At 45.5% G+C, this 15,408-nt stretch overlaps 1 protein-coding gene across 1 annotated transcript; it reads left to right on the forward strand.

The window, feature by feature from the left end:
* The first annotated feature begins 3,054 nt into the window (after positions 1 to 3,054).
* Positions 3,055 to 3,396, forward strand: LOC104602037 (auxin-responsive protein SAUR23-like). Its single transcript, XM_010265584.2, has one exon. It carries the CDS (start codon positions 3,055 to 3,057, stop codon positions 3,343 to 3,345), a length of 291 nt encoding a protein of 96 aa, XP_010263886.1. The 3' UTR covers positions 3,346 to 3,396.
* The last annotated feature ends 12,012 nt before the right edge of the window (positions 3,397 to 15,408 follow it).

Here is a 15,408-nt window from a genome sequence, read left to right on the forward strand (position 1 = left end):
TCCATAGGGAAGCGAGGGAAAAATCGTTATGTACTTCAATCTGGAAAAAATAACACGATTGGAGATTGTAGAAAGACAAAATTTAATTAATTAAACTGGAATCCATTACAATAAAATTCTAACAATGCTGAAAGTGATACTTGCAAAAAGATAAATAAATGACAGAAATAAATAAATAAATAAACTAAATAGAAAGTCTGCAAATCGGTCAGAGGTAGCAGTCTCCAAATCTATCCTTTAACCCTCGAACTCCTTGAGCTAGGCCTTCTATCTTACTTGGCCGAATTTTAGATCTGCAGAAAGGAAGACAAAAATTAAACTAGATAAAAGTAAATTGCAGAAATAAAAATAAGAACTAGAAATTAAAGAACGGAAAGTAAATCTGAAACTAACGGTAAATTGGTTGGGATCCGAATCTAGAGGTGGCAATAGTGGCTAGGCGAACTGCAAGCAGGAACCCCTCCTCTTGCCTGGGCGTTTTCCTCTTCCTCTACCCTTGAACTTCTCAAGAACAACCTTTCGTCTTACTTGGGGGTAGAATCCAACCCCTTCTCAGGACGCCTTGGGTTCTTTCTATAGAGAAGGGTGGATAAAACTGGGATTAAAGAGAAAGAGGGGGATGGCAGCTAGGTTATAGTAGAAATATGGGCACCCTAGGGTTTAGAATGGAGGGTAAGGATTGTTCTAAGGTGATCCTAAGGCTAAGAAGAAAATGAGAGGGTGCCCAATATTATGTAGGGCTAAGATTTGAGCGCCCAGAATTGTACGGTGGAGATTTAGGCGCCTGGGGCTGAAAGGTGGAGATTAAAAGGAGTGAGTGGTGCCCTAGGGTGAATGGCTGAGATAGAAAGTGAAATAGAGGGTTGAGATCTAGTGGGTAAAGGTTGAATGGTGAGGATTAGAAGTTAGGTGGTGCCCTAGGGTTAGAGTTCATTCCAAAGAGAGTGCCCTAGAATGGAGGGTGGAGATTAGATGTTAGGAAGGGATGGAAGGTGCAGATTTAGCAGTTAAGGGCGGATAGGGTTTGTTAGAGATGAAAAGAATAAGTGAAGAGGCACCCTAGGGTTTATTAGGGAGAGGGGAGTATGCTAATACAGTAGGAGGGGTGTCATTCTGGGTTTAGCAGATAGGAGGCACCCTCCTCTGCTCAGTTTTTCACAAAATCACCCCCTCTCAATTGGAATTCACACTAATTTTCCAAAAACTACATTTCAGCCCTGAAACTTCCCCAGTTTTCCCCAAGATTTGCATAGAAACCTTCAGAGGTAACTACAATTTTGAGCCCACATATGACACATAAATTACCTTTACCTCAATATTGGTAATGGTTGAAGATGGTACAAGGATACTTTTATCTGTATGGGTTTACTCTCTTGTTTTGCAGGAAAGTTTGCTATTATGTCTATGGGGGCTGACATGGTAAAAGGATGCTTCTGGGTTAACCACATATTGTAATTTGTTCTGCTCAGGTCCATACTCAATCTTGTATTTCATTTATTCACTTTGAACTTGAAGGAGTAGCCCTTAAGTTTTTTTTCTTTTTCCAATTAAAGATATGGCAAAAGGTTATTTTGTTGAAACTCACTACATGAAAGAGGGTGAAATGGAGAATTGTGTGGGTTTATATTAGGCAATTCAGGCTGACAACCGAGGTGGCATTTGTATAGTTTGTGTATAAGCAGGGTCTAGTCTTGTTTATTCTGAAAAGAGAAAACCTAACTCTTCTTATTCTGGATTTTTTTTTGGGAGGAAGAGTGATTTCATTTAAAACAGAGAAAGTTGTACTCAAGAGGATGTGCAAGCTTCCAAAAAATAAAAAATACTACTCAGATGTAATGTTGTTGTTATGTAAAAAGGTTTAATTTAAGTTCATTTAGGAAGTATAATTATTTCTGGATGTTATTATTCATTTCCTTTATGGTATGTATACTTTATTCACTTGTGACCATTTTTTGAAATAGTTTTGGCATGTTTATAAGATGAGCATAGCAGCGTTGAGGATGTTATAGATTAGTGGCAATGATAGAAAGAATAGGATTAGAATTAAATGCATAATTAGTAACCTTGGTAACCCGGAAGGTATAAAATGGGTTGAAGGTAGATTAAGAAGGTTTGGGCATGTGCTTTAGACACTTACTATGTACCACCAAGAAGCAATCTAATGCAAGTTGATGGTGCTAGAAGAGGCAAGGGAAGGCCAAAATGGATATGGGTTGACAAATGTATTGGCTGACACTCTACCAAAAATAGGGGTGACTAGGAAAAGCTTTGTATGAATAAAACCAAGGTTGTGATCAGAATTGTAATAGTTTTTAATCAAGAATTGATTGGCATTGGCCTTGTATCTTCTTCCTCTTATCCAGATTCTTGTGTAAAATGGTTCTGAAATAAAAACTTCTTACTCATCAAAAAAAGAAAGACATGAGTAGAGGTAGAGAAATGATCGATTTTGAAAGGTTCAAACTTTGCCAGAGGGAGGATATGGTGTAGCTAGAGTGAAATGGCAAAGCAAGGATTTGCGTAGCTGACCACATTGAATTGGGATAAAGTCTTTGTTCAAATGTGTGCAGTTAACACAGACAATGATGTTTCTTGCATCAAAAAGGACATTGATGATGCAGACCATGAAAATTGTTCATTTTCATATTACAAAATACTAACTAGTAAAAATTTATGTTTTTTATTAGTTTGTTGTTGTTGCTGTTATTGTTGTAATCATAGTAGTGAACTGTGAACCATCTCACTCAAAATTTTCCCTGGTTTTTTGTTTAACTAATTATCGTAATGGATATGTTTTTCAGGTAATTGATAAAGTTCAGGAAGAAACCAAGATCCGTGCAGGTATTGGTGAGCAGGCATTGGTGATCAGGGCCAACCTGTGAACCCCATTGTTGGAAGAGAAACAGAGGGAACATCACAATGATCCGAAAGGAAGTGCGTCCATCTTTCAAGCAGTCTAGCCTTTACCCCCCCTCTGATATTCAGAGCTGAAGCAAACTTCGAAGATCCATATTCATCGGTTGCTCTTTTCCTTTTCAAGTTACATCAGAAGCCATGGGTATCCGATTGCCAGGAATGGTTCATGCAAAAGCCCTTCCCCAACGTTCTCTTATTTCACCTTCTGCACCAACCACTAATGTTCCCAAGGGACATTTTGCAGTCTACGTTGGTGAGACCCAAAAGAAGAGGTTCATTGTTCCAACATCCTACTTGAACCACCCTTCCTTTCAAGATTTGTTAGGTCAGGCAGAGGAAGAATTTGGGTTCAAGCATCCCATGGGTGGTCTTACAATTCCTTGCAATGAAGATCGATTTCTCGACCTTACTTCTCGTTTGAGTGGCTAGTGATCATGAGAGGAGAGGAATGCAGGAGCCTCAAATCAATTGAAGAGGTCAATCAAGAGATCGAATTAACAGATGTGCAGCTTGGTTGACATTCTCAGCTGCAACATCGCCAGATCCCAAGTCTAAATTAAATCACACTGCTGGTTAGTAGTTACAAAGAAGTGGGAAGGCAAAATATATTTCAAATCCCCTGAATGGAGAAAGGACTAGTATTCAAGCTTAAAATCTTTGGTTTTCAAAGCAGCCTGCAGGGAGAGCACATTGACATTGAATCAATCTCATAAACTCGATCAATTTGCAAATTATGCATCTACTTTGCCACTCCAATGCATATATAAATTTACTTTTGTACATCAAGGCAGAAGTAGACAAGGGCTGGAATCTGAAGTTTTCCTTGTCACTTGTTTTTATTTTTTTTGGTTGCTTGTAACAAGTTATCAGACTCTTGATTAACTGTGAGGTTGGAATTTTTCAAACAATTTTCATGGTCTCTGCTTTTTCTCTTCTTTTTCCTATGCTAGACTAAAAATATATATATATTCAAATATGTATCTTTAGCCTTTTACCTTCTTTTAAAAAAGCTTATTGTGGTCAGGACTCGGGAAATAAATTATTCAAGAGATTTATTATCTAGTGTTGGCAACCATTCTTTCCCCCTTCTTACGTAGGGGATGATGGGGTGATTGGATTGTCTATTTCTGACATGACAAGAGAAGGTAGTTTTATCATCTAACATCTATGCCAGATTTGAAGTTATCCATGTGTGGTAAACTAATCTATTCCGGTCTCGGATTATGAATGGGGGCTGGATGATTCATGACTCATCGACTTACCTTTGGTGTCCGGTGTTGGTTCTGGTTTAATGAGTTTGTCCCAATTAATAATCAGGCCTGTTCTGGTTTTTGCCATACTAATTATTTTACTTTCATTCACTTTTGCAAAGGGCAATGAATAGATTATGTAGAATGCTTCATATCAACTGAATAAACTTACACTATTTGATTCGCACGGGAATAGGGGTTTGGAATTGAAATTGGAATGGCCTATTTCAATTCCAACTGTTTGGTTGGGTGGAATTAGGGGTGTAAAGTGTAAACAAATCGAATTTGAATCGGATCAGGTAATATCATAATTCAAATCCGATTTGAAAATTTGATATCCGAATCCAAATTGATATTCAACGGAAATTGAAAATTAATATTCGAGTTCAAATCCGATTAAATATTTGAATATTCGATTCGATTAGGTTAATTAATTATTTTAGATAATTGATAAATGTATAAAATAAATATTGATGATGCGCGATTTGGCTGCTCTTAGATGGAAGATGACTTGGGAGCTAGTTGCGTAGTGAGCTGATTCGAACTGCAAGAAAACAGATCAGAGAACCTGGGGTGGAAGACCCGGTGAGGTCACTCCGATGCTTAAGTTAGTGGTTGCGAGCCAAGGCGTTGGATGCTAAAGAGCTTGAATGTAAACAATCATGCATACCTGGGCTTTGGAGGGGTTGTTGCCCTTATATAGCTGAGCTGCCATGGGTCTTACAAAACGGTCCCGGGATCTTGGGCCTGAGTAGATGAGATCCATTTCCGCTTTAATCAGGGAGTAACATATTAGTTAAGGAGGTCTATCGTCTCCGCCCGATCCAGGCGGGGAGAGGACAAGGCCTGTCGTTATGCGGCGTGATCCCGTGAGGTTCGGAGTTCATTAGGTAGCTTATGGAGTTGATGACGTGTCACTCCAGGTCTTGAGCCCCGAACTAGATTAGGTGCCGAGATGCCTTTACACCGAGGTGACTCTATGCCGAGGTGGTTTTGTGCCGTGGTGACTGAATACCTAGGTGTGCAACTTGGGCGGGCTTAATCTGAGCCTTGCTCAGCCCAACCCAACTTTTTTCATGGGTTGGGTTAGATTTTCTAGGCCTCGAGTTGGGCTTGGGCTTGAAATGACGGGTTTTTATTTTTTTTGTGTTGGGCTCGGGTTGAGGTCTTGGGCAACCTGAGCCCGGCCCGATGTATTGTACATGTAATATATAGTTGAATCAATGAATCGTATGTTAATATGTTATTATGTTGGCTTAATGGTAGTTGTTTAATTAGTAAAATACTAATTTAATATTAGGTGACATGTGTCAATTGTCAATGCCATTACTCAAAGTCATTAATTAGTTTCTTATTTTTTTTTCTAAACACGATTTCCCTCTTTCACTCTTTGTGTCTCTAGACTTTGACATTTCAAATTCTTTTAACTTTCAAATTCTTTTAATTCGAATGCCATTATCGCAAGTTGGCAACATTAATTAAGGAAACCCAAAGGCCAAACCGCCAAAAGCCCAAAAGCCAAAAGCAAGTGAAAACTTATTATGGCAAGTTGGCAACATTAATTAAGGAAACCCAGAACAAGTAAAAACTCATTAGGCTAATTAAGTTTTAATCTGGGGCTTTGGCCTTTGAGCTGATTAACCAATTCAAATTTGGCCCGGGCCCAACCCGAATGCCTAAAATTTTAGTGCGGGCTGGGCTTGGGTTGAATAATTCGGGCTTGACCTCGGGCTTGAGCTGGGCTTGGGCTTTAGGTCCAATTCTTATGGTTGGGCTTGGGTTGAGCTAAAACCTGGCCCAGCCCGCCCGACTTGCACCCCTACAAATACCGAGCTCTAACTTTTGTTGACTGGGCTCTTTTTGCTGAGTTGTCATTCTTCGAGCAGATCGCGTCCACGTGACCTCTACTTACTAGGTCGTGCCAAATCACCCTCCATCAAATATTTTATTGATATAAAGTATATAAATATATAAACTATTTATATAATTTAATTATTGTATATATAAATTATATACAATATTTTATATATCATATATAAGAATTAAATAATTGGTCAAATTCAGATATTTATCGAATCAAATCAGGTCATATCCGAATTTAAATCCGATTAACTATTCGGTATGAATAGGATATCTGAATTTAACCGACTAGATATTTGAATTATTCGAATTCGATTCTGATGTAGCGCGATCTAATTGCTCCCTGCTGAGGTTGATCTGGCTTCCAGTCGGACGACAAGCTAGGTGATCTACAAAATAAGATCAGAGAACCCAGGGTGGCTAACTCGGCGAGGTCGCTCCGATGCTTAAGTTAGCAAACTTGTTGCGAGCTGAAAAACTGTTGAGAATATTGAGAGCTAGAGAGTAGAGAAATCACGCGTACCTTGAGCCATCTGGGGTGGAGCCTTTATATAGTTGAGTCCTCGCGGGTTTTGCGGATCGGTTCTGGGATCTTCGTCATGATGGGATCTGTTTCTGTGTTAATTGGAAGATAACGTTGCCAACCGATATGGCTTATCAATTCCGCCCGAATCGGGTGGGGAGGTGATAATGCTAAATGTTACGCAGCGTGATCCTGTGAGGTTCGAAATCCGTTGGAGGGATTTCCGGGATCACCACGTAGTGGTCTCGAATCGGTATCCCCGAGCTGATGCCTTTAAGTTCCGAACTGGGTTGAATGCCAAAGTTCCTTGGTGATCCTGTTGCGATGTCGTCCCGAGGTGACCTTGTCGCGAGGTCACTTTATCCCGAGGTGGTTAGATATCCGAGCTCGATCTGTTGCGGACTGGTCATGTCAGGCTGAGTTGTCATCTCTTGGTCAGGTTGTGTCCACGTGTCCCCTCTTTACTAGGTCGGGCCAAATCACCCTTCATCAATTGTCCCCCACTCCCCGAGCCAGGGGTCTCGACCCGGTGCGGAGAGTTCATGACGAGTCCAAGTGTTTTTGGCCCGAGGTCCAGGCGGCTTGTCGGACGAATCGCTGGTTGGACTTGTTCGGCCACCCGGCTCAACCAGGAATAACCTAGGTCGTGTCTAGTCTACGCGCAGATGTCATACGATCTATAAACTCCGCGGACATCAAAAAATGTGCTAAATCGATTTCAACCTCGGGGGTCGCACAGCCGATTTTCCTAAGAGCCATTGGATTGCTTCGATCTTGACCGTTGATTCTCGGACACTGCGGCTATAAATAGGGGGTCCGAGACTCATTTGCTTCACTACAAATTCGCTAGCCTTCGATCTAAGGTCGCGTTCGAGTTTTTTAGCTCGGTTTCTCCCGTTCGGTGTCTTCTTTTAGTTCGGTCTCTCTTTGGTGAGTCTTCCCTATCTCTCCTTTTTTATTCGATGTCTATCTTTTCCATGTCTAGCTTTAGTTTTGATAGTCTTTTAGATGGGAGCGGTGAATTCGCTGGGGCCGAGGTGGCGACCTCGGCTCAGGTCCTAGATCACCACACCGAAGAAGTTACTTCGGGTCGAGAAGCGGTCCGGGGTCCTCCTGAGGTGTAATCACCCCGGGAGGTGCGAGAGGCCTCAGGTGGTCTGGCATTCACCTCGCATCGAGGTCGGCAGCCAGACAACTTTGGCCTGTCGACGATGACAGCGGACAGGCTCCAGACCTTAGTAGCTCGGTATAGGCTTCCGAGCAACCTTGTCTATAGTCTTCCCCTAGGTAACTTTCCCTGGGAGCATGGTCACAACGAGATCATGATCTTCGAGGAGCAGCTCGCGGCTGGTCTTCGTCTTCCACTTCACCCCCTGATCGTAGAAGTTATAAAACTTTTTAACATCACCATAGATCAGCTGCATCCGAACTCCATTCGCAATGTAGTAGGGACCATCTCGCTCTTCCACGACTATAGTTTGCCTCTTGACCTTGATATTTTTTTCTTCCATTCTCTCAATAAAGAACGCCTCCTGGGTTCTACCCGAGCACAGGCGAACTTATTACCTATCTCCTCGTCCAGGTTATAAACTTTTACACGAGCTCCCAAAGAAGGTCCCGACTTGGAAAAGGGGCTACTTTGTGGTCCGTAACACTGAAGGGTGGCCTTTCCCGACCCACTGGAGGGCGGCCATTCAGGATACCAGCGTCAGGCTAGACCTGAAGACAAGGAAAATTCTCCGATCTTGTGCAAAGCTCAGTCTCAAGTTCACGGACTATGTGATCGAAGACAAGCTCGTGCAGGCCGGTCTGAGTCCTGGTAGGTCGTCACTTTTTGTGTTGCCTTTGTTTTATTTCGATGCTGCTTCTGACGATTTGCTTTTGTTACAACAACCATGAAAATCCCTGCAAATGAACTCCTTGGTAGAATGAAGCAAAAGAAGAAGCGAGCTACCAAAAGAGCTCGCGTTGAATCTCTGCAGGCTACCGTCCCTGAGCCCGAGCAGCCCTCAGCCAAGCAACCTCTAGTGATCGATCTGGTCGAGGAGGAATCCGGGAAAGTCTCCCCACCCCGCGCGCTCGAGGAGGCAACATCTTCGGAGCCCGCCCCTGCGGCTGCCACTTCTTCGGGCAGCGATGAGGCAATTCGGAGTATCTTGACTCCGAAGTACAGCCTTCTCAAGAGCAAGAGCACAGTATACGCCGAGGAGGTCGCTAACTGGGCCGAGTGGCTACCCATTGTATGGTGGTAAGTTCTGTCTTGACTTCTTCAATTTTGCACTTGAAACCTTTCTTGTACTAACTATTGTTCTTCTCTTGGCAGGTGAACTCCGTTGTACATGCTCTGATGTACCAGTCCGAAGTGCACCTGAAGCGAGCTCTTGCAGTTGAGTCTTCATCTCACGAGGCTCATGTGAGCTAAATCTGGCCCGCAACGAAATTAACCAGTTGAAGAAAGATGCGCGGGCTCAAAAGGAGTTGATTACGCTGCTAATGTTTGAGAAGGAAGAGCTCGCAGGGGAGAAAGCGACGCTGAAAAGGGAGGTGGAGAACCTCGAGGCCCTCGTAAAGGAGCGAACTGAGACACTCCTTCAGGTTGTGGAGGAGGGTAAGATCAAGGTTGTTGAGGAATACAAGACCTCGGAGGAGTTCCGTGGAGAACTAGTCAAGACGGGGATAGAAGGTTATCGTAAGGGCTTCAAGCTCAATAGGTGGCTACCCGACGTGAATTCCCTCAGCTTGACCTAAGCGTCAATACTACTTCGAGGGGCACAGATGAAATGGCTGTCGAAGCTACCAAAGATCCGGACTCCGAGGCAGAAAGTGACAACAATCTGTTCGGCGACATCGAGGAGACCGATGCTGATAAGAGTATGGACCCTCCTGCTGAGGCCTCGGACAAGGGCGAAGAGCACCGAGACGAATAAACTCCTTTTCATCTTCTATATTGTATACCCCGGGCCTCCAAGCTCGATCTATAGTGAACTTTTTCTTTTCTTTTGTATTGAACTCTTTACATTAATGAAATGCACTTTTTGACTTATCTTTTTGTTCAAAAATGTTCTAAGTGCAAATAACTCTCGAACTGGCGAACTAACCAAGTAGGAGTAGATGTGTAGGTTCCCCGAACTGTTGAGCTACCGAGTTGGACAACAAGTAAGGATAACTGAAAATAGAATTTTCCCAAGTGGAGGTTACCCCGAACTACCGATCTGGACTACTAGTAAGGGTAACTTCGCATAATGTACGCCGAGGTGAGCGGACATTGTAGGGTATACCCAACTTGCCTACACACGGGCTACTCGCTTAGATGTCGGTTGTCCCTTTGAGCTAGTGAGTCCAACCTATTATTATATGCCGAACTGGTCTACACGTCGTAGGGTTTATACCTGAACTGTCTATGCCTTAGGCATGGGGGATGATTTGCCTATGCCGAATAGGCGACTAGGACTTGTCTGCCCATGCCGAGGAGGCGACTAGGACTTGTCTGCCCATGCTGAGGAGGTGACTGGGACTTGTCTACCCATGCCGAGGAGGCGACTGGGATTTTCTTGCCCATGTCGAAGAGGCGACTGGGACTCATCGTAGTGCCGAGGTCTTATGTCAGCTTGGCATCATGGCCCTTGGGCTTCTGAGAGTGACTCGCAATCCTCTCTTCAGTTCAGCGATCACAGGTAGTATCTTCTCACGTTGCCGATGTTCCACGCTCGAGGTACCTATTTCCCTTCTAGGGTCTCAAGCTCGTACATACCTTCCCCGAATACCCGTCTTACTCGGTACAGACCTTCCCAGTTCGGTCCGAGCTTACCGACACCGGGCTCAAGTACCATAACCTTCCGAAGAACCAGGTCGCCGACACAGAAGTGTTATTTCTTGACTCGGGCGTTATAGTACCGAGTCACTCTCTGCTGGTAGGCTGTAGTCCAAAGGTATGCTAGGTCCCGTACTTCTTCTACCAGGTCGAGGTTGGTACGGAGCTTGTTGTCGTTTGTCTCCTCATTGTAGGCCTCTAAGCGTAGTGTTGGCACCTCAATCTCTGCTGGGATCACCGCTTCCGTGCCGTAAATGAGGTTGAAGGGGGTCTCACCCGTGGCGGTCTTGACGGTAGTCCGGTAGGCCCATAACACACTGGGCTGTTCATCTACCCACAGTCCTTTGGCTCGGGCTAAGCGAGCCTTTAGTCCACGGAGTATGGCTCTATTGGTGATTTCTGCTTGCTCGTTTGCCTGGGGGTGTGCCACCGAGGTGAAGTTTTGTTGTATTCCCATCTCGGCACACCAATTCTGGAACTTGATGTCCTCGAACTGCTTTCCATTGTCAGAGATGAGTACCCGAGGTAGCCCGAAGTGACATACTATATTTCTCCATAAGAAATTTTGTATGTTGCGGGTTGTGATCGTCATTAGGGGTTCTGCTTCCACCCACTTCGTGAAATAATCCACTACTACCACCAGGAATCTCCTTTGTCCTGTCGCTGCCGGGAATGGGCCAAGAATGTCGATTCCCCATTGTGCGAAGGACCATGGGCTGGTGAGGTATTTGAGGTCGGCAACAGGTCGGTGGTGGATGTTGGCGTGCCTCTGACACTTGCCACACTTGTTGACGAGCTTGAGTGCGTCTGCCTTCATTGTGGGCTAGTAGTACCCTTGTCGCAATGCCTTCTGGGTGAGAGCCTTGCCCCCCAAGTGTCTGCCACACAAGCCCTCATGGGTGTTGTGGAGAACGAGTTCGGCCTCTGAGGGTCACAAGCAACACAAATAGGGAAGCATGAAAGATCTCCAGTACTACTGTCTGTCTATAATGACGTACTTAATTGACTGACGCTCTACCCTCCTAGCCACATTGCGATCTGCAGGGAGGGTCCCGTGAAGCAGATAGCTCGCGAGTGGGTCAATCCAGCTCGACTTTGCTTGTGCTACGAGAGCGACCTCCGAGAATGCTAGGCTGAGGTAGGTCCTCTATGTACACGGTCCACATGGTGTTGTTGCTTGTGCTGGCTAACCGGGACAAGGCATCGACCTCAACGTTCTCGGATCTCGGGATCTGCTTGATGAAGTAAGATAGGAAGCCGCGTAGAACCTCTCTGACCTTGGCTAAATAAGCAATCATGGTGGGGTCGCGAGCTTCATACTCGCCGCTGACCTGGTTGACCCCGAGCTGGGAGTCGCTACAGATGATGAGGTGTTTAGCCTTTACTTCCTTCGCTAAAGTGAGCCCGACTACTAATGCCTCTTACTCTGTTTCATTGTTGGACACTGCGAACCCAAACCAGAGCGCGTATTCCAGTTTCACCCCGCTTGGACCGTACAGAATTATGCCCACTCCGCTTCCTTGCTGATTGGACGAGCTATCGACGTGGAGGATCCAGGGCTCCTCGTCCCAGGTCGGACCTGCTCTAACCGGGATTGGTGCCATGCTGGTTGATGCTTCCTCCGTGTGCTCGAGCTCGGCCAGCTCAGGGGTTGCAGTGCTGACCATGCATTTTGCCACGAAATCGACTAAGGCTTGGGCCTTAATCGCCGTCCGAGGTTCGTACTGGATGTCATACTCACTGAGTTCGATGGCCCATTTCGTCAGTCTTCTGGACACCTCGAGCTTGAGCAGGATCTGCCTCAGAGGCTTGCCGGTGAGGACGACGACAGTGTGGGCTTGGAAGTAGGGACGAAGCTTCCGAGCTGATATGAGTAGCGTGTACGCCAACTTCTCGATCTCCGGATACCTTGTCTCAGCATCCTACAAAACCTTACTAACATAGTAGATGGGTCATTGGACCTGATCTACTTCTTTTATTAGTACCGAACTGACTACCTCGTCACTCGCGGAGAGGTACAACTTTAAAATATCTCCCTCCTCGGGTCGAGTTAGAACTGGGATACTAGCTAGGTATTTTTTCAGCCCGTCGAAAGCGAGCTGACACTCTGCGGTCCATTCGAAGTCCTTGCTTTTCTTTATGGCCTTAAAGAAAGGCAGACAACGATCTGCCGACTTAGACATGAAGCGGCTCAAAGAAGCTATCCTGCCATTCAATCTCTGAACCTCCTTTACTTTGCGAGGTGGTCTCATATCTAAGATGGCTTTTATCTTTTCTGGATTGGCTTCGATGCCACGTCGGTTGACTATGTGGCCCAAGAATTTGCCCGAGGTGACGCTGAAGACACATTTGTTGGGGTTTAACCTCATGTTGTATTTTCGTAAAATTTCAAAAACATTTTGCAAATCATCCAATAAAAATTTTGAAAATTGGGTCTTAACGACCATATCATCTACATAGCATTCAACTTTATTGCCAATTAATGGCTCAAAAATTCTATTTACAAGTCTTTGAAAGGTTGCCCCAGCATTTTTTAGTCCGAAGGGCATAACCTTATAACAATACAGTCCAAGCTCGGTGACAAAGGCCATTTTTTCTTCATCGGCGGGGTCCAATTTGATCTGGTTGTAGCCCGAATATGCATCCAGAAAGCTCAACAACTCATGCCCTGAGGTCGCGTCTACTAGGCGGTCGATCTTGGGTAGCGGGAAGCAGTCCTTTGGGCAGGCTCTATTTAGATCGGTATAATCGACGCTCATGCGCCATTTATCGTTGGTCTTTTTTACCAAAACTAGGTTAGCTACCCAGCTCGGGTAATGGACCTCCCTGATAAAGTCTGCCGCCAAGAGCTTCCCGACTTCCTCGTCGACTATCCTCCAACGCTCTGGGGCAAGGTTGCGTTTTTTGTGTCTAATAGGCCTGACTAAGGGATCAATATTCAGTTTATGAGTTAGGACTTTTGAATCTATGCCGGGCATTTCTACTGCAAACCATGCAAATACATCTAAATTTTTAAGTAAAAAACTTACCAACTAAGAGCGGAGCGGTTCCTTGATCGAAGCGCCGATCTGGAGGGTCTTAGTCGGGTCATCTGTTGAGACCAGGATGTGAACCGTCTCTTCTGTTGGTGTAGCTCGCTCCTCGGCGTACTTCGTAGGTCGCTCGAATTCGACGTCAGCCGCTAGCTTGGCTTTCCCCTTAAGGGCGACAACGTAGCATTTGCGAGATTCGAGCTGGTCGCCTCGCACCACCCCTACTCCATAGTCCGTAGGGAACTTCATTGCCAAGTAGTAGGTGGATACTACCGCATGTAGGGCGTGCGTAACGGGCCGACCTACTATGGCATTGTACGGGGAGGGAGTTGCAACCACTAAAAATGTATGCTCAAACCTTACGATGTTTGGCCACGTGTCGACCTCTACGGGTACTGAGACTTGCCCTAGGGGTCTGACCTCCTCGCCGCTGAAGCCTACTAAGGGAGTGTCTGTTGGCTTTAGATCGATCGTCTGGAGCTGCAGTTTGTCGAAGGTGTCTTTGAATAGGATGTCGGCCAAGCTACCTGAATCCACCAGGACACGCTTAACTTTGAAATCATTTATCCTCAACTTTATCATCAAAGCGTCATCGTGAGGATGTTGGATCCCATGCACATCATCTTCCGTGAAGTAGATGGGGTCTTCGAGTCTAGGTCGCTTTGGCGGATCCTGCTCCTCGTTCTCTAGTTCACGAACTGAAGCTCGTCCTGTTGCCGAGGTGCAGCCCGTGATGATGGACCCGCCAGTAATCATATTGATTACTCTGCGTATCGACCTTTGTTCGGGCAACTGCCGTGGCGGCTGCTCACTCTGTCTGCTGCTGGACTCGGGGGCGTTTCTTCTCTGATTCCCCTGCCGGTCTGTTTGGCAATCTGCTTGGTTCTTGTCTTCTCTTTGTATAAAGTTTTTTAGATATCCACGACGGATGAGCTCCTCAATCTCGTCGCGGGGGTTCCTGCAATTCTCTGTACTATGTCCATGGTCTTTGTGGAAGTGACAATAGACATTTATGTTTTTGGTGGCAGGATCTCCCCTCAACCGAGGTGGCCACTTCACGTAGGAAGAGTCTTTGATCGCCATCAGGATTTCTCCTCGCTTCGCATGGAGGGGTGTGTAGCTCGTCCTTTCGATAGGTGGAGTTCTGGAATGCTGACCTAACTTGCGAGATCGCGAAGGAGATTGGCTCCTAGACTTGTTTCCTCCCCTAGTCGGGGACTTACTCTTTCTTCTCTTGTTCCCGTCGTTGCCTGTGTTGTCACCTTCCCTTTTTCTCTTTTCTGTCAGATTATCCGTCCTCTGATTCATTTCTTCCTCGGTCCTGATGAACTGATCGGCGAGCTTGAGGAATTCGATGATGTCTTTTGGCTTGTTGGCAACCACATGCCACTTGAACTCCCTGTGGGTTATACCTTTCTTCGCTGCCGTGAGCCTCACTGCTGGATCTAGATCGGGGATCCACAGGCAGGTGTCATTGAAGCATTTGATATAACTTCTAATAGACTCCCCTTCTATTTGAACTATGTTGAGGAGGCTTTCTTGGGACCTCAGGCACTTCTTGCTGGTGATGAAGTGTGAGGTGAACAACTCTACAAACTGTGCCCAAATTCTAATTGTTCCTGGCGTGAGGTTCCGGTACCATGTGCAATCTACTCCTTTGAATGTGGTGGAGAAAGCCACGCACATGCAGGACTCGTCAGCCCCATCTAGGTGCATCTGGGATTGAAAGGAGTCTACATGGTCGTTTGGATCAAAAGATCCATCATACTTGTCGAGAGGAGGCATTTTGAAGTCCTTCGGCATCGGGGTCACCAGGAGCTCGGAGGATAGAGGGGATGACCCGAAGAGGAGAGGAATTGTCTTTGTTGCTGCTGAGCTCGCCTCCTGTTTACCTATCACTTGTTCTTGTTGGTTGGGCCTTGGGAGCTGTCTGTTCTGGACTGAGGTTCGGCGTGCCTTGCGATGCCTTCGCTGCTGCTTCTTCGTCGGCTCCGCATTGGTGCTACTGACCTCTGT

The sequence above is a fragment of the Nelumbo nucifera genome, chromosome 6 (assembly GCF_055504915.1).
Source record: "Nelumbo nucifera cultivar China Antique chromosome 6, China Antique-T2T, whole genome shotgun sequence".
Lineage (NCBI taxonomy): Eukaryota > Viridiplantae > Streptophyta > Magnoliopsida > Proteales > Nelumbonaceae > Nelumbo > Nelumbo nucifera.

Bases quoted from the DNA above. Each gene is read 5' to 3' on its own strand.
- LOC104602037 (XM_010265584.2), top strand. From the start codon at position 3,055: ATGGGTATCCGATTGCCAGGAATGGTTCATGCAAAAGCCCTTCCCCAA.